General features: G+C 40.9%; 1 protein-coding gene across 1 annotated transcript in view; it reads left to right on the top strand.

Annotated features, from left to right (window-relative positions):
* Positions 1 to 25952, top strand: part of RFTN1 (raftlin, lipid raft linker 1) — a 448879-nt gene that overhangs the window by 400475 nt on the left and 22452 nt on the right. The window contains exon 8 of the mRNA XM_073677942.1: positions 13435 to 13538. Within this exon, the coding sequence (XP_073534043.1) occupies positions 13435 to 13538 (104 nt within the window). The remainder of the gene's footprint in view (positions 1 to 13434; positions 13539 to 25952) is intronic.

Genomic DNA, 25952 nt, shown 5'->3' with positions numbered 1-25952 from the left:
TCCTTATTCTTGGTAACAGATGTGTTCGTGCACCAGTCTATATTACTGGTAAATAAGCATACTGCAAATGATAAGGCACTGTCTAAAAGCGTACTGCCGGCTCCCATGACATGTCTATTGTAGTAAATACTTGTATTCCCCATAATATAACAATTTGGGGTCATGTTTTATAAAACCCTGCATTGCACTGTTCCTCTCTTAATCCACCAAGTAATATATGAATAACTTAACAAATGGGTGTTGTCATTCTCCTTGTCAAAGTCCGTTTATCTACGGGGAGAAGGGAAACATCGTCAACTGACATCACCCAGTTGTCCATTAATTTATATATTTACATTTCATATGTTTTAATCCTGTTATAAAAGGTACATGTAAAATGACATGGCAGCAACAATAGTTGTAGAGCTTGACAGCATGTATGGTTATATTGATGTATTATCTATAGAGGTGGACATGCCATTGGTGCAAGCTATGCAGCTGCACATATACTGTTTTGCACATGGACCTTCTTGTGTCTGTGTCCACCCCTGATTAGATAAAATGCAAAAAGCGCAATAGGGTCTTATCCAAGCATAACAAGCCGATAAGGAAGGTAGTTATGCTCACCTTATAGGGTTGTGTGAAACACAGCCACTAAAAAGCCTATTTTCCATATGCTGCGGCTTCCAAAACGATGTACAGTGGGTACAGAAAGTATTCAGACCCCTTTAAATTTTTCACTCTTTGTTTCATTGCAGCCATTTGGTAAATTCTAAAAAGTTCATTTTTTTTCTCATTAAAGTACACTCTGCAGCCCATCTTGACTGAAAAAAAACAGAAATGTAGAAATTTTTGCAAATTTATTAACAAAGAAAAACTGAAATATCACATGGTCATAAGTATTCAGTATTAGTGTAATATTTTGCCAAGGTTAATGGAAGTCTCCTGCTGGAGGAATGACAATCCATGATAGGATATGAGGTGTTGGTTTATGCTTCAGAGTCACACCGACTCCTTCAGGACAACCACAAAAAAGTGACTCTGAAACGCGTAGACAATAAACCAAGACCTCATATCCTATTGTGGATTGTCATATCTCTAGCAGCGTAGGATACTTTCATTACCCTCGGCAAAATATGATATCCACCCCTGATTTGTCTGTTACAACTCATTCAGTAGTAGAATTGGGAAAATAGATCATCACATTATAAAATAGGGAAAAATCCAAACCAGGGTAAAATCGTATTCCTGGAAGGCCTAAGTACACAGGATTGGACATAAATGAAGAGATATAGTGGAAATAAAAAGGAGATGGGGGTGAATTAAAAAAGGAGCATAACCTAAGAACAATGCAGCTTAAATGGAAAATATAAATAGATATCAAGTTGCGTCAGCTCACCTTGGAAGATAGACAAACATGGATAAGCATATTCTACCCATGGCGCCCAGATTTTGAAAATTTATCATATTCATCTAGTAAAATGCTGAACAGTTTCCATTTATCAGAAATTCATCCATTATGGACAACTTTTAGTGAAGCTTCCATAATGTGCAATAGTTTCACAGTCATACAGTAAATAGAACAGTAAGAATTTGAAATTGTGTACAAGTGAGTTCGGGTACATTGTGATGTAGTTGGGCAACCCAGGGATTATGGCATAATATAACATTAACAAGAGTTTGAATCATACTATAGATTCTGGCCCAGGATCTGTTTAGTTTAGATGTGAAGCATATCACTGGTTCCAGGCAGCATCTCAAACAAGGATAGCAGAGCCAGGTACACAGTGGGCGATTCTGTTAGATACCAAGTATCACCTCTTTAAGACTTTGTAGGTTGAAGCTAGTAAGGTGACATTGATCAAACATTTAAATATTGTCAACCACATTTTTTCCCACTACAAGGGATCCATTGGACACATATTTATGTGTTGAATGTGGGTCCTTAATTTATTGAGAAGTGAAATAAGGCCTGAGGTGTGAGGGTTGTAAATGCATATTCTTTCAAAGAAAGTCAATTTCTGAAGGTCAGCCTCCTTTCGCACATAGGTGGAAGCCCAATGCTTCTGTGGAGAAAACAGAAGATTTCTGAGTTAGGAATAGGGATATCGGGGGATGCGTGCAAAGTTGGGATTGTGGTTATTCACAATTCTGTAAAAAGATTATATAATTTAAAACAGTCATTCCGGTACCACCACTGAAAAAAGGAAGGCGAGAGGTTCCAAGTGGGTTTTTTGTTGGTGAGGAGTATGTGGGGGAATACTTAATTTAGTCCCAGACCGATAGACAGTGGTACATCCAAGGGATAATAGAAAAAGGCCTAGCCTGTGTAGGTAGAACAATTAGTGAGTCTTCTGGGATCTTATATTTATATTTGTGATTTCTAGGAGTAGAATCATGTTGGTTGAGTTGAGTGGAGGAGAATTAGTTGGGCTATTGCTGCCACTTGGTATTTCTGTAGAACTGGCATTCCAAGTCCACCCTTGAGTCTGGTATGTATAAGGTATGCCTGGATGTTCTCTGGCGAGAGTGACTCCAAATTAAAAAAAAATTATTTTCCTCTGGAGATGGTGAAGGATATATACCAGGACAGACACTGGAAGAATCCTAAGTAAGTTTTGATGTTTTGGAAACCATGAGTTATGAACTTGACACACTCACACACGGGTAACAGGAATAAGGAAGACGTATTACAGAAAGAAGCCTCATCCCACACCCTGCTGTAGAGACTAGACGATCCCTATCGGCACCACTAAAAACACCACCTCAGACATGACTCACTAAAAAGCCGTTGAGGGGTTTCTCGCACCTCCTGAGGAACCAAAGGGGAGTCCGCTATGCACTGATATCAAGGGGAGAGGAAAGTGTGCAAGCGGACACTAATACTAAGGGTGAGAAAACTTAAAGCACATTCATATGTGAGATAGGGAAAATTAAGGAGAAGCAAAAATAATTGAAACATGAATGACCTGCCAGTACCCTAACTGTGGTCAAAGGAAAAGGTGTTGGGAAAGTAGATAAACAGACACCCAGCAGGAGTACAAATGGTGTTTGCTGAGCAGGAAAAATCCTATAACTTGAGGGGCTGGAACTCCTTAGCACAAATCAATCTGGAGAGGAGTAATCCAAAAAGGGAGAATAAAGACAATAGGAACAATCAGCACTTGGACAGGGAAGAAAAGGACAATAGCCCAAAAGACAGAAGAACCGACCACAAAGCAACAGATCACTTGATCAAATCCCCAAACTAAGCCATGACATTTTCATTGCATTAATACAGCCAAACCAGAATATCAGTGGCCTCCAGGTGTACATCAAGGCCAGAAGAGAGCCGATAGTTGAGTGGTAATTAGCAGAATTCAAGCTAGCATATGACAGTGTAAGTTTATTCCTAAATCAGGTGGGAGGTGGCCCATTTAAAAGGATAATTAGATTTCAAGAGGGGTAATTCATTTTGGTCAAGGGAGATGATGAGAGCTGTGGATTTAGCTGAGTTAAGTGAGTTAATTGTAAGGCTCAAGATGGGAAAAAAATGTGACATCAACTGATATTGAAGGTAAGGATTATATAGTGTGAGAAAAGATTTAGTTTATGATGTTTTAGTCTGGCTACCTCAATTCTCTTTATAGTTGGATCCGCTCTAAGGAGCATGGTGAGCTGCTCAATGGTAAGACAAATAGGATGAGTGAGAGGGGACATCCTTGCATTGTGCCTCTGTTTATATGGAAGGATTGGTAGGAGACCCCCATGTACCGGACTACAGCAGATGGGGATGTGTATAAGTGTAATAGTGGTGAAGGACATAGCCTTCCTTTGGCACTGATGTAGTTAAAAGAGAATGCTCCCGGAGTTAGACCTCTCTGAACTGTTGTTAGGCCTAGATAAGGGGTTAGCTGCAGTGGTCCAGTCAGTAGAGTAGAGTGGGAACTTAGTGCCATGACCAAGCATCGAGTGTTTATAAAGCTTATTTCTGATATAATTCCTTGTGGGCTGTAGTATTGGTGACCAGCCACAAGATGCCACTGTCCCGGGTGCAGATGCCAGGTTGGATCTGCCAGCAGTATTGCAGCCAGTGATGGGGTTAATAGTTGTGATGACAGCCACAGAGGGTGGGTACTCTAGGAAACCTGTGGTGAGTTTTCCAGAACAAGTCAGTAAGAGTTGGGACAGTGAACAGTACTGGCAGCCTGATTATATGGTGGCTGCTAGGGTAGACGGGAGCTCCGTACCCTCAGACAGTAGGATCACCAGTGTGAAGATCTCCCTACGCAAGAGTCCTGTTAGCAGGCTGGAGAAACTCAACGGAGGTATTGAGGACCCGGGGCACTTTCAGTCTGCAGGCAGCAGAGGAAGATAGGACTCCAGGCTAAGACGTGGGGGAGATATAGGATCCGGATACACTGTTGATATTTAGGAAGATTCTCTTAGGCTAGAGATTAGAGTCACAGAGATGATTCACTTAAAGAGGGAACCAGGGCTGAAGATGTTGCCAGTGCCTGTGAGGGAGATGATAACCTGTCGGGCCTTATCCATTATATCTGCCTGTAAATACTGTATATATTCCTCTTCTCCAAGTAAAGTCCAAGTTATGGTTAAGAACCTCGTGTCCTCTGAATTTATTGCTGCCCTGGTCCCAGAAGAGAAATGACTGGAGACAGCCGCGATCGGATGGTCTGAAGTAAGTGGAGAGCCCCACATACACAGTCACACATCAGAGGGAGGACACTTATTGTCTGTAGGGTGCCAGAGCAAGAGGGGGCTACAGCTCGCCAACGACTACCTCGCTGGGGCACCTTACATAAGTCCGAAAGCCGTTGTAAAAAGGGGAGATAAAAAAAAAACATTTTTGGAGCGCTAAAATACATATGATCCAGATCTAAGAAGATGCTTTGTAAGCTTTTTATTCGGATATAATGTTTATTTATACATTTCTAGTAAGAATAGGAGGAACATCACATTGCAGAGTTCAGAGAATAGATGCTGCTGAATTATTTTCTCAGGAATACAAGTATTTACTTAAACAGGCATGTCAGATCCTCATTAACTGAAGTGAACACATCTTATCTGCTTTGTTGAATTTTAAAAGGAATATTTTGACTGAATGTACAGAATTCAACTAAATGGCACATATGAAGACCATTTTTTTTCCTTATAATTTATATAATATTATTTATATATATTAAGGGTAACTGAGCTCTCAAGACTAGTGGCACTAGGCAAAATGCTGAGGGCAAGTGCATGTGGTGGACTCGTGCTGTCCGTGAGCACCATATAACATTTTATCTACATAGTCCAGCTTTCTTCAGAGTGTATACCTGGGCTTACCAGTTAAACATTATTGGCCATGGTACCCTATATGATTCACACTTTATAAGGACTTATAGACAGTGAAAAATGTTTATTTGTAAAGTATGATAGTCCTCTTTCATAGGTACAATGTTGCCGATACCATAGTCTGTGTTCTCTATGTCTACAAAAGCTTTGTAGGCCTCACAAGCCACAACCTACTTGGGTGAGAATGCCAGATATCTTATCGCCAATATGAAGATGGATAATTCTGAATATATATTTTTTTATCATATTCAGAAAAAGTAAGGGTAAGAAAATAAATGTTCAGTTTATCTGAGGAACATTTTCCGTAGAGTAGTGGAGGAACTTATGTTAGGCAAGATTACAGAGCTTCATCTCCAGACAGCTGTTTACAGACAGAGGAGCGCTGACAGGTTTAGAGATCGCTACGCTTCAGCATATAACAGACAGGATATAATAGCTCTCCTATATATAACCATTTCCTGCCAGACGCTGCACAAATAACAGGTCATTGCAAATAACTGTGGCGGTTGCTACTAAGGAAGAGCTCTTCACCTTTATCACATGCTAACCATAAAAATGTCAGCCCCCACTATTTCCAGCATGGCCCCGTGACTTCTATTATCACCTCGCTTTTTTTTTTTTTCTGTCATGTTGGCAGTTTTCAGTTGCAAGCAATCTCTTTTTTTTCTTTGAATATCTGTTTTGTGCACTGTATTCAGCTGAATTGAGATACTTCCAAACTGTCTTTCATTGGGTATCTACATATTCATTAAATTCAATTTAGACATCATGTTTCCAAGTAACTGTCATCATTTTATTTTATATTCATTTTATCTGCTTATCGGGTAATTTTAATTTTATATAAAAGAACAAAAAAAATCAAGATACTTAATCCATTTAATAGGGAACAACCCAACTGGAGCTATGAGCTAAATACACGGTCCAACAGTGGATGGAGACAGTAAGGCAATGTTGCCATGCCTCTCAGTATACCAAGCTCTATATTCATAACATATTCATATACATGAAATGAAAGTTGGCCAAAAACTCTGATTTCAGCAGGACAGTCCAATCATGAGACTTACTCCTGATGTTATGGGGAGAGAAGGGTCGGGCAGTTATAATTTCAATGTCCGATCCTTTTATTTTCAAAGGTGATAAGCCGCTGCCAGGGGAGTCAGACAGCAGCTTTCTCCTCTCTCCAGGTTGAAAACATGAGTGCTGGCACAAGTCAAGCATTCATGTGAATGGGACAGTTGCTAGAGATGGATGTCTGACAGATGTTGTGTATAAGGCCAGCTTTACTACAAGAGGCAATCCTACAAGTAGACCCTCCAAGCAGGATGCTGGAGACTTATGGAAAATATTACCCAGCACCACTTCATATGCTCTTCACCCTTAAAGGGGTGATCTGAAGTCCAAAGTAATTTTACTCCTAAATCACTATCTATTTACTGCCATAATCTAAACTGTTTTCTAATACACTATAATTAAAAATTCCCTATCCTTCCCTAACTGCACTATATAACTTATTTTCTTTTTTATTTCCTACCTTCTTTTTGATGACCATTTGTTTAAGAATTCTAGTGCATGCTGGAATACTTAAACGAGGCTTCTGCTGCCTCTGCCCTCAATGAAACCAAGCATCATCAGTGTCGCTCACTTCAGGGGCTAGTCCCAGTGTGATGTGCACAATAACAGTGTGCTCTCTGTTGCCGGCTCAGATCAGCAGTAATTAGCCAGCAATCGGTTGCGTTGTCCGAAGACCCGGCATACAGAGACCAGTGACATCATTAACAGGGGCAGCCCCTAAAACGAGCATCACTAATGATGCTTCATTTCAGGGATGGGGCATGGGCTGTGGCAGTGACCGCAGACCCTCCCCCTGATGATGCTACGTTTGAGTATCCCAGCATGCACTAGGATTCTCAAACTAAGCATCATCAAAAAGTAAGTGAAAAAAAGAAAAGCAGTTAGTGCAGTTAGAGAAAGACTGGGAATGTTTAATTCAAGTATATTAGAAAATAGTTTAGATTATAACACTAAAAAGATAGGCATTTAGGATGAAAATTACTTTGGATTTTAAGCCATCCCTTTAATATTAAAAGGTGTCCAAAAATGTCCAAAAAAGTGTCCTTTTAACATCCATTTACTGTAACTACATATGTGTAACTAAATATGTCCCTTTAATTAATAATTTCTTGTCTTTTTGACATTAGATCACTGGTATACAATAAAACATGAAAATATTCTATAATATATGACAAAGAATATTTGTGCTGCTTTAACAGTATCAATGATAGTTCTGCGCACTTCAATTTTTAATGAAGCAATACAAGTTTTTTTTCTCTCAAATATTTGTAACACTTTATTCTCATCTTGTTTCCACTATTGAGGTTGGTGTGAATGCTACAATCTGTAGCTGGATCATCTTATTTATAGCAGCACAGAGTGTGTCAGAAACATGTTTGCTCTCTAAAAAAAGCTTTATGACATGGCTAGGTATGGACATAACCAGCTGAGATAAAAAAAATTGGTTATCTGCCTTTAAACATTGACTTTCCTGTTAAGATATGCTGAGATAACAGTGAGGGTTCCTGTATTGCTCTGACCATAGGGTCCATGTCCATTTATTTCAGTAGTCATCCTGTAAAGTTTTTATACTGTGGAAAAGGTTGTTGTGATTACTGGAGTTCTCAGTACATTGACAGACACACCTGATTAGGAGAAAGGGTTACTTTGTTAGATCAAAAATACTCAGCAATAAAATCAATATATACTTTTTGTTCATATTTTATTGTGCATTTGCTTCCTAAATGCAAAATTATGCATTTTTCCAAATAGACTTCAATGAAAAAATGTTCTACCATTTTTTGCTGCAGAGTGTCTGTAATGTCTTCATCTAGCTACCTTTCAGAACTGATGCAAATCAGTTACTGGTTCTGATGTCTTTCTTTGCTTTGCCTCCATTCTCAGATAACAACAGGAAGGGGGTTATACACAGATCTTCACGGTGTGAAGAGAGGAGAAAGTATCTGCAGTCTCAGGGAGGGCAGAGAAAATAAGCTATAGAAAGAGCAAAGCACATTCAGAGGAGATAAGTGAAAGAAAAAATTTGTGCTGGTATATGAGTTGTGAAGATAGCAGCACCTATAAATAAACACAGACCCTGACATTCAGCCTAAACTCCTGAGATGGACACTCCCACAAAGTAAAAATCTGAAACTTGGGGCAGTCTGAATGAATGAAGGAATGACAATTGCTAACTGAAACTTATATATACATATGCAAAAGAACATTTTTTTTCCATGTCAGTGGTGTCCATAACCTTTAAATTGTGTTGGCCAAATGAAGCCGAGTGTCATTGTTGGCAACTGAACTGTTACGTCACCAGCGTGATTGATGTGTTTGATCAGCATCAATGAGCTCTAGATGGATTGTGATAAGCAAGGAAAAAAATTGGTTGCTGCTCAATAGCAGATATCTTAGTAATCATGGATGTTCCTTTAAAGGTGTTATCCAGGACTATATATAGTTTTTTTACTATGAGCCAAAAAAACTAACAGGCAGTGGTTGCTAACTAGTTAACAACTACCTTCATGTTCTACCTGGCACCGGATCAGAGCTCCTGCCGGCGATTCAGCGGCTCCACGTCAACAGAGCCGCTCTTCTTTCAGGCTGCTCTATTGACAGGGTGTGACTGTGGACGTCATGCTGATTGACATCCGGCTCCCCACAGTTATGCATCAGGAAGGACGCTGTCAATCAGCATGACATCAGCAGTCATGCCCCTCGACAGAGCAGAGCGCATGAGAAGCCGCCGCTCTGGTGATGTGACGTCAGCAGAAGCCACAGAATCACCAGCAGCAGCAGTCAGTGACTGCACTGTGCTAGCAGAGAACTGCACTGGGCAGAACAGGCAGGTGGTTGGCAACTACCTGCCTGTTAGTTCTTAGGCCCATAGTAAAAAATTAATACAGTTCTGGATAACCCCTTTAGGAAAATTCATAAATGTAAATGAGTGAAATGACAAGTGGCACAAACAAAAATAATGTTAAATATAATAAAAAAAAATTAAGATTTGAGAGTCCTCAGTGGTTGATACCTTTTAATGGCTAACTGAAAAGATGGTAACAAATTGCAAGCTTTCGAGACTACTCAGGTCGAAATATAATAAATGCATTTAACATGTATAAATACAACACTGCAGTGTAAATCGGCTCATCCTGTTCACAGCATTGCAGAATAGAGAGATCGTTTTTGGAACCTGTGCTCATATGTTGCTTATCTACAATATTATTTGGGGGAAAAACATGAAAGATATAAGACATGAAAACATTCGCACTTGTCCTTATTCCAAGCTGTTGTGTGGGAGGAAATACAGAAAGCTATTTTCCTTGTCCCAGTGGTTCTTAATCTGTCAAAGAGCAACACACATATATGTGGAGGAAGGTTTAAGCCTCGCAGGAGGTCATGAAGTTGCCCACGGCTAGAGGCAAGTTGATAATTTGTTACACCACTAACAAGTTCAAAATCGTGACATGGGTCACCCAAAGACCACAGACTTTATAATTTTGCAACAAGCTTTTACCTCCCTCGTAGTGTCAAAAGATAATAACATGCTACCACACCAGTCATTTAAACCTTTTCTTTACTTGCTTTTTGCCACCGCTGACTTGTCCAACACTATAAAAAAAGATTTGAAAGAGCAATCAGAGTCATCAGCAGGGGGCTCCCACAATGGATGGAATCATACAGTTAAATTATATACCACATACAAACTAAGTGTTGTGATTGTTTGGATAACTGTGGTCACCATTAAGGCAAGTTTTATATATATAATGTGTGGGTGTGACATCATGTGGGTGAAATTCACCTGCATCTCTGCTAAAGCCGTGTTCTGCACATTCTGCTCCATGATTCAGAGATTTATTTTTGTGCCTTGATAAATGTGGATGGGTTTATTAAAGCTCTTTACATAGAAACACACTAAAGCATCAGCTGCTTTGCCCTTTTCCTTAAATAACAGAATTTTTTAAAACAGCCTCAGATTGCAAATTTCTAAAAGACTTATGTTCTTTCCACGCATTCATTATTATTATTCCTGCTGATGTGCCTTAGTATAATTGTCAGCGTTGTTCTTTGTGCCGTGTTAATCTAAAAATATACTTATTCCTTCTCCACGGAGGAAAAAGTGGAACAGTTGCTTATTGCAATCAACCAGATTGTAGCTTTTATTCTCCAAGAAGGCTTTAAAGTATTGAAAGCTGGGATCTGATTGGTTCCCCATTTATTAGTATTCATACATCTCTATAGGAGCCAGCTGCCACTAGTCTCTTTTTTACACTATATTATGTATAATCATCAGGGGTGGACATTGGGGCAACCAGGGTAGCTGCACAGAGGCCTAAGAGGTAAAGGGGGCCCATTCCAGCTCCAAAGTAGCAAGAAGATTGTCACACACATATGAAAGAGTGCAATATGATGAGTTGTTAAACTGCATAGCGGCCCTTTTCTGCCTGTGAATTTCCACAAATAGTCATACAGTGGTCCCTACCAGTCATATTGTGATGACATCATGTCTATCACCCACGTGACTGCTACAACCGATTATTCACCTTAATAGTCACATGTCAGCTTGACTGCTAAGCTCAGTGACATCACCATTGCAGGATCGGTGGGAACCACTGGCATGGCAAGGGTTTAAATGATTAGATGTTGGTAATTGTGAGTAATTATTTTTTCACTTTATTTATATAATTTCCTTCTTTTACCACAATTATAGCCCATATAAAGGAACCATATAAACATAACTGATATCTAAAAAAAAATTCCTAGAGAGGGGCCAGTGTGGGTGGTAAATGGAGCAAAAAGAAAAAAAGTCCCAAGGCCCCCTCAGATGCTTTAATAGTCATAAGAAAGTATATCCTTTTTGCCTGGATTGATAAGTACCCTTAAAGGGTAAACTGCAGGTTAATAGCATTCTGAACCCGCCCGGGGCCGGCACTTAGACACCTGCTTGAGGTAGGAAATGAACTTTATTCCTCCCGGTAGCATTCCAGTCATAGGGGTGCCACCGGTGTGGGCTCAGTCACTGCTCTGGCTGTAACTGCGCCCCGACACTGACTGATAGCTCGCTGAACATTCGGGCCGGCTGTCAGTCTGTGTCGTGGGTGTGGTTACAGCCGTCACTCTCTATATTCATAGAGCAGTGAATGAGCCTGGGCCGGCGCCAACCCTATGACTGAAACCCGAACGCTACCGAGAGGAATAAAGTTCATTTCCTCCCAGCAGTGGGGGTCTAAGTGCCAGCGCAAGGCAGGTTCAGGACGCTATTAACCTGCAGAGTAACCCCAAATCTGCAGATTAATAGCGTTTTTTCACATGACAGGTTCCCTTTAAGCAATATTTCCCTGTACCTTAATGTGTTCACCTCCCTAACTACTAGTAATTCCTCTTTTTTTTTTTTTTTAGCAAACCCCACCCAGACGGTTGGCAATTATAGATCTTGAGACTGTAAGCGCTAATATGATTACTTAATTAGCGACTGCAGTGTATAGAACTAGTGGATTCTGTCATATATCAAATTGCAATAGGAAAAGGTGGCAGCAGGCGTGAGTCTCAATTTTGAGACAAACAAACAGAGCTTTACTCGCCCTGCCTAGGTCTAGCACTTAGTTTCTGACACTGCCCCAGTGTCTGTTGTTTTTTGCAGCGATGCTGATGTCACATCAACAGCTTGGCAACCATTCACTGAACTCAGCAGCACGTGCCATCTACATTAGCATAGGGAGGAGCAAAATGAGAGGGCGGGAAGATGGAGACATACACAGACCTGTGCTGCTACTTTATAATAGCTGTTTATCTCACCACAGAGCTGGATTCACAGTTACATTGCTTAGTATTGTCAAGTAAAATCCTTTCTACACTTTCTGCTGCTCCTAAACATGTAGTACATATATTACATAGAGACAGGAGAGCAAGATACCCCTATGTCTCTGCATATTGCATTTGGGGTACATCATAGTGTCTAATGTCTACCAACTACTCTGATTAAACTGTAAATTAGAAATGGAAAAAATTGGTGAAAAATACAGAATAGAAGTCATATAATGACCAGAAAGCGTGTTATTTCTCAGTGGTCTAATGATGCAGTAGTAGTATAAGGAAATGAGACTATTTGTAAAAGAAAAATGATCATTTTATAATACAAAACCCACTAAGTGCACAAGACCTGATGATTTGTGTTTGGTGGCAGAAATGCAACATGGAACTCAATTAATTTTTACCAGCCTGGTATACGAAGAAATATTCATAAAACTTCATAATTTAAGACCAATATGGTCCCCATAAACAGTATATTTATTGTTAAAAGTATCAATAAAATGTTCACATTATGTTTTCAAGCCCAAAAAGTATTAACCCAAATAGCATAAAAACGAAACTAAATACCTGGGAAATGCTTAGACACCAATAATAATAATAAAAAGATATTTATGAAAAACATTGGCAGATGGTCTGATATTCTCATGGCCTAAGGATGAAATACTTAGAGGTTGTCCAGTCTAAAATGACAAGTCTTCAGTCACTCTGGCTGCTCACTTGTGAATCCTCACACCGCGCGCTGTGAGGATTCTCCAGTGTCAGAGCGGGGACCCGCGGTCACGTGACCACAAATATGCGATATGCATACTGCCGGCCAGAACCCCACGAGACTGTTTGCTGCCTTGCGCGTTGCACTTGTATTGAGCGTGCCGGAAACAGTCTAGTCGGATTCAGGCCTAGGATATGCATATCGCATACTTGTGGCCACGTGACAGCGGTTCCCCGCTCTGACACTGGAGAACCCTCACAGCGTGCGGTGTGAGGATTCACAAGTCTGCAGTCATATAGTGTGACTGCAGACTTGTCATTTTAGACCGTACAACCCCTTTAAGCATCAGAAATTATATTAAAAATGGTAATATTTGTGACAAACAGTGATGGATTGTGTGATGTGGAATGTTAATTAAAGTGATTTTGGAAAAATATCTTTCACATATCACTGTATAGTTATGTAGTTGTGTATGAACATGTTTGCATTACAGTTGGAACATCTTATTCTTACTCTTTTTATACATTTTTGTTTTATTTCTTTTATAGGGATTTGAAGTGCATACAGACTATATGCCTCTCCTAAGCTCCCTGGCAGTGTATGGATGGCAACTGACATGTGTCCTTTCAACACCTATTGTTAAAACCAGCAGGTATGTATCAACATGTGCACCTTGAAATATGTATTTCATATACACATACATCTTTTTAAAGTCTTATGTCAGGCAACAAAAAGAAAAGCTCCACTAAGCAGTGTCTATCCTCTCCTTCTTGGTGTTCTTATAGACCATGGACTAAATAACAGCTTGCTGTCATGATTCCTCCCCTCAGTGTGTCATGGGCGCAGTGAGTGACAGCTCAGTCAGCCAATCGGGTGCAGGGGTGTACTGTGCTGTCAGTGTGTTGATTGACAGCTCAGTTGTCCAATCCAGTGCAGGGGCATTTTGAGCTGTGTGTTGATTGGCAGATCAGTCGTCCAATCCAGTGCAGGGGCATTTTGAGCTGTGTGTTGATTGACAGCTCAGTTGTCCAATCCAGTGCAGGGGCATTTTGAGCTGTGTGTTGATTGGCAGCTCAGTCGTCCAATCCAGTGCAGGGGTGTGCTGAGCTGTCGGTACTTTGATTGACAGCTCAGCCATCCAATCCGAGTCTGGGAGGTGCTGAGTTTCTTGCAGGTGCTCCCTTTTTTTAAATGATTACCTTGCTACTTAGCTGAGCTGTCAGACCCAGTTCTCTGACAATCGTAGCAGTCGCTTGGTGGTGCTGTTTTCCTGGTAATTCTGTGTTCTGTTTATTAATCTATTGCTGCCGACATTGGACCTCATTCTGACCATCCGTTTGCTCAACCCCTTTGCTCTGATCCGCTATTTTCTTGGTATTCTGACCTCGGACCGTGACCTCACAACGCCTTTGTTTTTTACCTTTTGTTTACTACGTGCTCTCTTGGTATTTGACTCCGGTACGTTTGACTACCCTTCCATGCAGCTTGTCCGTAAGTGGTGACTAGCGCTACACTTGCAATGAGTTACAGACCAAGACATAACACTACCATTTTATTAAGAATTAATGCAACCTCATTTGAAATATACAGTTGAGTTCTGAGCACCAGTTCATAGAAAGAATGCCCTAGAATGACCATTTGAAAGGGGCATGGAGTATTTTAGTTATGAGGAAAAAATGTAAAGGATTAAAGGGGTTGTCCACTTTATCTTTGTGTAACAGGTATGTTGGCGACTTCCTTTTTTGACAATCGAAGTGTGTGCAACCTGTGATACGTAAGAAGGACCTGTCACCAAGCTGAAGGGTCCATTCTTTGCTCATATTTTATTCCCACTGCTGTACTTAATATTCCATTTTTTTATTATTTTAAATTTGCCATTTGGTGTCAGAGACATGGAACTTTTTAATCAATGCTTTTTTTCTGTGTTTTTTTTTTTTACTAAGCAGCCATTGCACACAGGATACAGGATTATCTGGGGTGGAGAGGATGGATTTAGGCTGCTCTGCATTATTACCTTCTGAGCAATGTCCTCATGGTAAAGACTATAAAAAATAGCACTAAATAAAAAATCACAAATCTCTAAAATGATATGGCGGATTTAAAAAAAAACTGAATACTTCTGGGAGCAGCAGGAATAAAATCTGAACAAAAACTGGCCACTTTTGCCCTAGTGACTCTCTCTAAATATTAGTAAGTGCCATACAATGATGTCCTCAATGCCTAGCTTCCCCTGCACCCACCGGCCCCCACCCAACCTGAAGTCCTAATCCCAACTGTCCCCGGTACCCTAGGTGAGAGTTGGAAGTGACAGCCCTGTTCACTTGCACGATTCCTCCACTGTTGCTGATGTGTCTCTCCTGTCGCAGTCCTCACTCAGCTCTTCTCGGCTTGACCATCGACGGTAGTCTCTCACGCTTGGGGTAAGGGGATCCAGACCTCGGCTCTTGGCAGGCGACATCGAGTTCCGGGAACTTACTCAGTGTGGAGCGCAGGTCCTGACTCTGACGAACATGTGCAGCACTCAGGGCGCTTCTGTGAGGAGTCCGGAGCTTATAAGGCGGTGTCCGGCTCTGGTGCGACACAGGCCTGTCGCGCTGGGCTCTGCGGTCCCTCTGGAGCACATCTGCTCCACTCTGCAGCCTGGCGCCAAATCTTTTTGTGCCTTGGCATGCTGGACTTTTATATCCAGGAAATCCTTCCTGGAGGTCACCTGATCAGGTCTGGCATCTGAATTTACTCCCTCTTCAACTCTTCTAGCACAACTTGGTTCTGCTTGATTTCGCCTGGTCAGAATATGGCAATCTCTCGTCATCTATGGCACATTCTGCAAGAGTTTTCCTGATGGTTCATTGCCTTCTACTACACTGCTATACTTCCAATTAGACTACAAACTTGTTTAAAACAGTATTTACCTGCAGAATACCACTTGGTTGCAGGTAAACCCCTTTTTTTGTTACAAGTTCCCTGTAACCCCTACCTGCAGTAGGATGTGAATTAACATCCTTGGAAGGGTTCGCATGTGTGGAGGAGGCTCAGGAGCTGATGCTGGCTACATTACATGACCAGGATCTGTTTTTAACAGCCCTTGGGCTGCGGCGGATAACCATATAGATGCCGCTGTCAATCTCTGACAGTGCGCATCGGCTGCTATCATCCCTCCCGTTTCACAAACGCACAGAACCGCTGGGTCACCATGGCGGCTTGGGGTCTGCTGAAGGCCCCTGTTGCTACTCCTATGAAGCTCAGGTCAGCCACAGGCTGAACTCCATAAAAGCACCATTTCATCCCATTTGTAATTTTTTTCCCACCTTTTTTAGTACATTCTATGTCAACATATATGGTTGCAATCAAAACGACATCAACTGAAACCTAAAAAACAGTTAAGCTCGTTGAAGAAGGTGAGGGAAAAAAAGAAAAGGACAAGATTGAAAAATTTCCTGATTCTTAAAGGGTTAAATCTATTTATTCTCAAAAAGAGACTTTTTTTACATTTACTAATAATATAATATTGTGAGGTTACGAAATAAAAAAAACAAAAACCCTATTAAAGCTATTAGCTGAGATGAAGTAACTGTGTGCTTAAACATCATGGTCCTTTTTTGATTAGAATTGACTTCACTCTGCAGGAAATACTGTATTTGTTATCCTCCTGTAGGTGATCATGCCACTTGCCCAATCAGTGTTCCCTGTATGTTTTGAAGCCCAAGGAGTATTAACCCACATAGCATAAAAAGAAAACGAAATACCTGGGAAATACTTAGACACCAAAAATTATAATAATAATAATAAAAAGATATTTATGAAAAAACATTGGCAGATGGTCTGATATTCTGATGGTCTAAGGATGAAATATTTAAATGGGTTGTCCGGTATAAAATGACAAGTCTGCAGTTACGCTATGTGACTGTGGGCTTGTGAATCCTCACATTACACGCACTGCGAGGATTCTCCGGTGTCAGCGCAAGGAGCGATGGTCATGTGACCGTAAGTAAGCGATGTGCATACTCCTGACCAAAATCCAACTAGACTGTTTCCAGAGTACTCAATACAAGTGTATTGTGCGAGGCCAGAAACAGTCTAATCGGGTTCTGGCCGGGAGTACACATATCGCTTACTTGCAAACAAGTGACCGCCGTTCCTGGCTCTGAGAAAAGAGAATGCTCACAGTGTGCACAATGTGAGGATTCACAAGTCTGCAGTCACATAGAATGACTGCAGACTTGTCATTTTAGACAGGACAATAGTGTTGAGCGAACATGCCTTGACAAGGCGTTATCCGAGCATGCTCGGGTGCTAACAGAGTGTCTTCGGCGCGCTCGGAAAATATGTTCGCGGCACCGCGGCGAGGTGAACATATTTTTGACGCACGCCAAAGATACTCTGTTAGCACACGAGCGTGCTCGGATAACGCCTTATCCAAGCACGTTCGCTCAACACTACCGGACAACCTTTTTAATGCTCATGTCATCCCAATATAATGGATACATTCGGTCTGATCATTTAACAGGTTGACATTGTTATCTCGCCTCTATAAAGTGTCATTGAGGACAAGAACAAATATGGACACATAGGGCAGTTTTAGATTTTTACTACCAAGAGATTTTTCTTGTAGAAACTAAATTAATTTAATGCATATTTTTCATGACTAAATCTGCAAGAAAAATAATCCTTTCTGAATAAAGATGACGCATTTTATTACAATTCCAGATTTCTGTGAATAATTTGCTGTTGGTAGACAGAGGTCATATTAAACTCATTTGTGAGTTGTCAGCTTGCAGGAACATCCGTAGGCAGCCTGAGCACATGGTAAATTGAAGTCCATCGTCTATAAGTGGAAGGAATAATTGTCAGGATATTTTTCATCATGCTGGTACTCTAAAATGTGAAAAGGGAACATTGTCTTATTTTTGTAGCGGCTTGTGTACTGTGCAAGAAACCATCTTAACTAAAGAGATTATCTTGAGATAATCTTGATTATCGTGAAAGACAGCTGAAGTTTCATCAGTATAAGGCTACGTTCACACAGTAGTATTTTGGTCGGTATTTCACATCAGTATTTGTAAGCCAAAACCAGGAGTGGGTGATAAATACAGAAGTGGTGACGTGTTTCTATTATACTTTTCCTCTGATTGTTCCTCACCTTTACAAATACTGACGTAAAATACTCACCAAATACTGAACGTGTGAACGTGGCCTCAGGGCTTCTTATACAAGGCTAATAAAATGAGCGTTTGTAACAGAAGACTGCTGTAACCTTAAAGGATTCTACGATAATAGAAAAAATAAAGAAAATGTAATTTCAATAAATTCCTAAATATCTTTAATTAGCAAATCACAATCATCTTCTCTATGGAGGTAATCACTGTAGAATTAAAATGCTGCTGACCTGTTAGACTAACACAAATATGTCTGTATAGATTAGTTCAGATGCTCATGAGTATGTGCAGTGAGAAACTTTGCAGCTATGGCTTAAAGTAGATATATCTGTACCATGAATTGTCATTCAGAAAGTCAGGGTGGACAGCCGTGTGAGCAGCCTCTTCTAAATTCAGCACTCCTGGTATCTCCAGTATTACATCAGAAAGACCAGGTGGACAGCAGTGTGAGCAGCCTCATCTTATCTCAGCACTCCTGGTATCTCCAGTATTAGATCAGATTGACATGATAGACAGCAGTGTGAGCAGCCTCTTCTTACCTCAGCACTCCTGGTATCTCCAGTATTAGATCAGATAGACATGATAGACAGCAGTGTGAGCAGCCTCTTCTTACCTCAGCACTCCAGGTATCTCCAGTATTAGATCAGATAGACAGGGTGGACAGCATTGTGAGCAGCCTCTTCTTACCTCAGCACCTCTGGTATCTCCAGTATTAGATCAGATAGACAGGGTGGACAGCATTGTGAGCAGCCTCTTCTTACCTCAGCACCTCTGGTATCTCCAGTATTAGATCAGATAGACATGATAGACAGCAGTGTGAGCAGTCTCATCTTATCTCAGAACTCCTGGTATCTCCAGTATTAGATCAGATAGACATGATAGACAGCAGTGTGAGCAGCCTCTTCTTACCTCAGCACTCCTGGTATCTCCAGTATTAGATCATACAGATTGGATGGACGGCAGTCTGAGCAGCCTGTTTTTACCTCAGCACCCCTGGTATCTCCAGTGTTAGATCAAAAATACTGGGTGGACCTCAGTGTGAGTAGCCTACTCTTTCCTCAACATACCTAGTATCTTCAGATGTTGCAATATGTCACAAACTTGTTCATTCCATGCCTAGAAGACTTAGTGCTGACCTTAAAAATACTAGATGTAGTAGTTCTTGATTTGGAGTGTATTCATATTTGCATCAACTAAATTGAGTAAAACTGAAGATTTTGTAAGGAAAGTTATATTATTAACTTGTACTTTCATTTTATAGGTTAAACAAATATTCTATAAAACTCAGTCTTGTCAAAATGTTGGAAATTGTTCTTTGTGTTCAGTGAGATATTGATTAAAATTGTACTTTTTAAAGAGGATGTACTCATTTATGCTGAGCACTGTTTAAAGTTGAATTAATAATGAATAGATTTTATTTTGTAACATTTGTCTTAAACACATTGCTAGCTATTGTTTATAGTTGTAACGGTGTCTTCTGGCTTAAACAACTCATGTAGGTTGATATTAAAAAAAAGGATATGCTACATGATTACCTTTCATAGCCCCTGCTTCCCCTGGGCCAATAGTGTCGTGCTCTTATAGGATTATTATAAATGGTTAAAATCTCAAAGTACTTGTAAAAACAATTAACTTTTGCAAATTAAAAATCCTATCTATTTTCAAGATCATGGTGGTTTTGACTTTTATAGTTTACTGCTGATTGCCTAGCTTACCGGCCACCTCTGCTGTTTATTAGCAGTAGATGGTCTCTTAGACAAGGCGCTCAGTGCTTGCAAGCTCTTTGCTATAGAGCTTGCAAGCACTGCTCTGAAGCTGGTGAAATTTCTGGATCCAGCCACCTTCAGTGCCACTTTGCTTCTTCAATACTGCAGAGGTAAGCTGCTTCTGCTTACAGCATTGGAGAAGTCACAATCATCAGAGAACGGTCAATCATCAGAAGCACCTGCCTCCCGGCAATCAGGAAGCCGATAGGCAAGGAAGCAGGCGCGCTCCTGATGATCTATGTTGAGAATAAGCCTTTAGAATGAAGTTTACTTTGCTGCATCGATCACTTGTTATTATGACACGTGATCACTGCAGTCACTGGCTGAAACCGTGACATCATTGAAGGCAACATGTCAGTATTATCATATGATTGTGTCTTGCTACCATTTTTTAAGCTTTTCATTTCCATCTTCTAAGCAGCCCTGCAGGGACAGAGAGATGCTGCTAGACATCCATTTCCATTCATCTAACATAAGAGAAGAATATTTTCCTCGTTTAGTATCAGTAGGCTTTTATGGTAAAACTGCAGATTTTGCTTTAGCCCACTGGGTACAAATAATGAAGGAAAATCCAGCATGAAATTAAAAAGGTCTAAAATTAATAAAGAAAGTAATTGAAACTCGCATTTAACCATTTTACAATAAGACAGCTAAAGCTGTAAATTGGGATTTTACCTTTTCTGAAAAATGCTGCTACTTTTTCCATTATGTTCGTGATGTATTCATAGCACTAGCATTGGAAAGGTTGAATTGCTGTAAATGTGAATTTATTTAGCAAGAGATACAAAATCATGAACACTGATGCTTTTTAGGCTTTGTGCTAATGGCTATTTGTTCAACCCTTAAAACTAGGCATTAGTTATAAAGGGGTTTATGAAATTACAAAAAAAAGTGAGTCCCGCAAACAGCACCATCCTGTCTATAAGCTGTGTCCTATTCACTTTATTGAAACTGGGCTGCAATGCCAGACACAACCCATAGCCAGTAGTATTGTCTCTGTCCTTTTTACTTATATCAGACAACCCCTTTAATATAAACATGCTTTAATGCACATGTGAATATTTTTTTTATATAGACAAAACCTAAGATAAACGCAAAATGAGCATATACCCTGATGTAAGTAAATAGTAATAGTGCATGTAAATAACATAGGGTACTTGTTAACCTATACAGAAAACCCTCTATCCAATATAAGCCTAACAAAAGAAAAAGAAATCGCCCCCAGTGAAAATGTAGTAAAATGTATATCCTGTGAAATACTATAATGGCAAAGATCCCACAAAGAAGACGTGGAAAGAACACTTGATGAAAATAGATATTTATTCTGCAAAAATAGCAAAAAAGTGTGACAATACAAAAAATATAATAATTAACGCAACTTGTAGCTACAGGTGAGGAGTATGACTGGGAGCAGCAGCAGGTGTTAGAAAGATACCTGGAAAAAGAGACATAGTCCCTCACTTGGGTCTCCCATAGAAACGCATACTAACATGCTGAGATATAGCCTGGGGCTAAGATCCAAATCTAAGATAGAGGATAGTTAACTGTGCCTATACCTAATGAAGTATTAGCCCCAAATATCCAACTCTAGAATTCAGAGTTAAAGCCCCTTGGTGCATATGAAAGATTATGGATTGTATTTCCCAATAGGATGCTCTATCTACAGAATCCAAACTAAAAAAATTAAAAATGGGTAACAATAAAATCTCATATTAACTGGAGTAGTAAAAGTGGACAAGGTACTCAATAATCAAAAACTACGGGGGCGTCAGAGCCTATAGGATCATAGGTCCTGTCTTCCACCGTGTAACATTAATGGTTTATACATGAACATATGTCATATGCACCATAGGTAATAGCAATTTCAAAATTCGAAAAATATGTTGATAATATAGTGTTTACCTTGCGACATGGTGTTATCGGCGTGGGAGACACAAGGAGGGAGATAGAAAATGTGGGTGCGTCTTATAATGCAAATTGTTTATCCAAAGCGCTTACCAAGGTTGGTGGAGCGGGGTCCCAGGATCACTGCTGCCAGAAGATTCTGTCTTCTGGCAGAGGCAGGAGTCGGAGGATGGCTGCGGTCCCCATGCTGCGGGCCCCTTGCTTGTAGTAGGTGTCTGGTGGTGCGGGGGGGGGCGCACCGCCGACATTTTGTAAAAGCCGGAGCCCTGCACCTTCCATACTGTTCTATGCAGCGGTCTCTGGGAAAATGGCCACCGTAGGTGGCGCATGCTCAGAATGAGATCTCGGCACCGAGATCTCATATCCCGAGATCTCAGCTCCCAAGACCTCAATTGCGCATGCGCCGCCTGCGGCGGCCATTTACCCAGAGACCGCCGCATAGAACAGTATGGAAGGTGCCAGGGCTCTGGCTTTTACAAAATGTCGGTGGAGCCTGCGCACCACCAGACACCTACTACAAGCAACTTCCGACTCCTGCCTCTGCCGGAGAGCAGAAGCTTCCGGCAGCAGCGATCTCCCGACTCCTGCCTCGACCCTGCCACCTGGGACGCCGCTCCACCAACGCCTCAGCCCCCCAGGTAAGCTGATTATAACACGCACCAGTTTATAAAAAAAAATGTGGGGTGTGTCTTATAAACTGGTGCATGTTATAATCCGCAAAATACGGTATATATATGTGTGTGTGTATATATATATATATATATATATATATATAGTACAGACCAAAAGTTTGGACACACCTTCTCATTTAAAGATTTTTCTGTATTTTCTTGACTATGGAAATTGTACATTCACACTGAAGGCATCAAAACTATGAATTAACACATGTGGAATTATATACTTAACAAAAAAGTGTGAAACAACTGAAAATATGTCTTATATTCTAGGTTCTTCAAAATAGCCACCTTTTGCTTTGATGACTGCTTTGCACACTCTTGGCATTCTCTTGATGAGCTTCAAGAGGTAGTCACCGGAAATGGTCTTCCAACAATCTTGAAGGAGTTCCCAGAGATGCTTAGCACTTGTTGGCCCTTTTGCCTTCACTCTGTGGTCCAGCTCACCCCAAACCATCTCGATTGGGTTCAGGTCTGGTGACTGTGGAGGCCAGGTTATCTGGTGTAACACCCCATCACTCTCCGTCTTGGTCAAATAGCCCTTACACAGCCTGGAGGTGTGTTTGGGGTCATTGTTGTTAGAACCTTGCTGTTAGGTTTTTTTTCCTTTGCTGGTCACATGACCTTGTTGGCCTATTTAATCCTGCTCCGCCCTTCTGGCTTTGCTGGACTTCATTGTATATCTACTTTCTAGCTAGCCTGTGCTCTGTATCTAACTCTGTTAATTTGCTTGGTCTACGGACCTCTATGTTCTATCTATTTTGTTTGTTCGTCTGTCTGCTACTATTTCTGTTAGGAGGTGTCCCATATTCCTCCCAGTCCTTAGTACTTGTAGGGATTCCCTCCCCACATCTATAGGTCTCCGTACAGACTAGATTAGGACTTTAGCAGGTCTGATCGCAGGATCAGGTTCCCTGTTACATCGTAGGGATTCCTATAGTAGGGACAGATCTCCTCTCTTTCCTTAGCTTTGGTAGCAGAACATAACAGTAAGTCCAGCCTGCAAATTCTCTAAGGAAAGATTTTTCTGTTCCATCATGGTGTCGGTTCAGGATTTGGCTCATCGCCTGCAGGGACTCTCTCTGGAGGTGGCCGAGCTCCGTCAGCACGTGAGTAACTGTCCTGGAGCACATTTCTTGGAGCCTAAGGTATGTTTGCCGGATTTATTTTTTGGTGAACACCGAGAATTTTTTTCATTTAAAAATGCTTGCTTATTGTATTTTCGTTTGAGACCTAAGTCCTCTGGGGATGAATCCCAGCGCGTAGGGTTCATAATGTCACTTTTGCGCAAAGAGCCTCAGGAGTGGGCCTTTTCTTTGCAACCTAGTGATTCATGCTTCAGATCAGTGGATAGTTTTTTTTCTGCTTTGGGACTATTATATGATGATCCTGACCGTGTCGCATCAGCTGAGACTGAGTTGAGACGTTTAAAACAAGGATCAGGTAATGTGGAAAAATATTGTACACATTTTCGTTGTTGGTCCACTCAAACGGGGTGGAACGATTCTGCTCTGAAAAGTCTATTTCTTGCTGGGCTCAGTGAAAGGGTTAAAGACCTGCTAATTGCTTATCCTACACCTGAGGATTTGCAACAGGCTATGCAATTAGCTATACGGGTGGATAGAAGACTGCGTGCTAGGGTTAATGAGAGCAAATCCTCTGCTATGTCAGTTTCTGGTTATGATAATGTGTGTACTAACAGTGGTGAACCGATGGAGATTGGATCGGTGGCACCTCGCTCTCAAGAAAAAGACCGTCGTTTTTCGGAAGGCTTGTGTTTCTATTGCGGAAAATCTGGTCATTTGATTAAAGGCTGTGAGCTTCGTATGAAGAAAGAAAAAAAAATGGTCAGTCACGCCCGTATTGCCTGTTTAAATTCCAAGGGTATATTTTTAGCTGCTTCCACGATTGCTCAGGAAAAATTAATGGAATTTCGGGTGTTTGTTGATTGCGGGTCTACACTGAATGTAATTGATGGGGGATTCGTGGAAAAACTCAATTTAAAACCTGAACCTTTATCATCCCCCATTGCTGTGGTTTCTGTGGATGGTTCCCCTTTGAAGAATATTACTCTCAAGGTCAGTGAATTTCCTCTCACTATTAATGGTGTTCACCATGAGAAATTGGATTTGGTAGTGTTGAATAACTTGCCTTCTCCAGTAATATTGGGTTTGCCCTGGTTAAAATTTCACAATCCTGTACTGGATTGGTCTACCAGTGAAATTAAATCCTGGAGCCATAAATGTTATGACAAGTGTTGTAACGGGCGTATTGCAGCTTTGGATAGGGGAGAATTGCCTGTTCCTATTCAGGATTTTTGGAGAGTTTTTTCTGAGAAAGAATCGCAGGTTTTGCCTCCCCATAGAGACTATGATTGTTCTATTGAATTTGTCCCTGGAGCGACTCTTCCTAAGAGTCGTTTATTTAACCTTACTATTCCTGAGAGGAAGGCTTTGGAGGAATACATACAGACAAGCTTGGCCGCCGGTCACATTAGGCCCTCTAAGTCTCCTGTGGCGGTTGGATTTTTTTTTGTAAAAAAAAAGGACGGCGGTTTACGTCCTTGTCTGGATTTTCGTGAGATTAACAAAATTACGGTACGCAATCCTTACCCACTGCCATTGATTCCTGATCTGTTTAACCAGTTATTGGGGGCCAAGTGGTTCTCTAAAATTGACCTTAAGGGGGCATACAATCTGTTGCGTATGAAGGAGGGTGATGAATGGAAGACTGCTTTTAACACTCCTGTGGGTCATTTTGAGAATCTGGTTATGCCTTTTGGTCTTACTAATGCTCCTGCATTTTTTCAGAATCTGATTAATGACATCCTTAGACCTTTGATCGGTAAAAATGTGGTTGTGTATTTGGATGACATTTTGATTTATTCGCCAGATCTGGAGTCTCATTGGCGGAGCGTGCGTGAGGTATTACAGTTATTAATGGACAATTCGCTTTTTGCTAAGCTGGAGAAATGTGAGTTCGCTGTACAGAGAATTAGTTTTTTGGGCTACATTATCTCCAGCAAAGGTTTTGAGATGGATCCGATTAAGGTTCAGGCTGTGCAGGAATGGCCTAGGCCTATTGGTTTAAAATCGATACAGAGGTTTTTGGGTTTCGCCAATTACTATAGAAAATTCATAAAAAATTTTTCTAGTATTGTCAAACCTCTGACCGATCTCACCAGGAAAGGTGCTGATGCGGTTCAGTGGTCTTCTGAGGCCATTGAAGCTTTTGTGTATCTCAAAGAGAGGTTCACCTCTGCTCCCATCCTTATGCAGCCTGATGTTAGTAGGCCGTTTTTGGTTGAGGTTGATGCTTCCTCTGTGGGGGTTGGCGCAGTATTGTCTCAGGATAACGGGGATGGATTACATCCCTGTGCCTTTTTTTCAAAAAAATTTTCGGAGACTGAATTGAATTACGATATTGGTAATCGGGAATTATTGGCTATTAAACTCGCATTTGAACACTGGCGCCACTTCTTGGAAGGTGCGGAATTTCCCGTTCAGGTTCTTACGGATCATAAAAATCTGATATATCTTGATGCTGCCAAGCGCCTGAATGCCCG

Source organism: Phyllobates terribilis, unplaced genomic scaffold (assembly GCF_046119375.1).
Source record: "Phyllobates terribilis strain yellow unplaced genomic scaffold, ASM4611937v1 Scaffold_4__5_contigs__length_816908805, whole genome shotgun sequence".
NCBI classification, from domain to species: domain Eukaryota; kingdom Metazoa; phylum Chordata; class Amphibia; order Anura; family Dendrobatidae; genus Phyllobates; species Phyllobates terribilis.
This window is presented reverse-complemented; position numbering and strand designations above follow the sequence as displayed.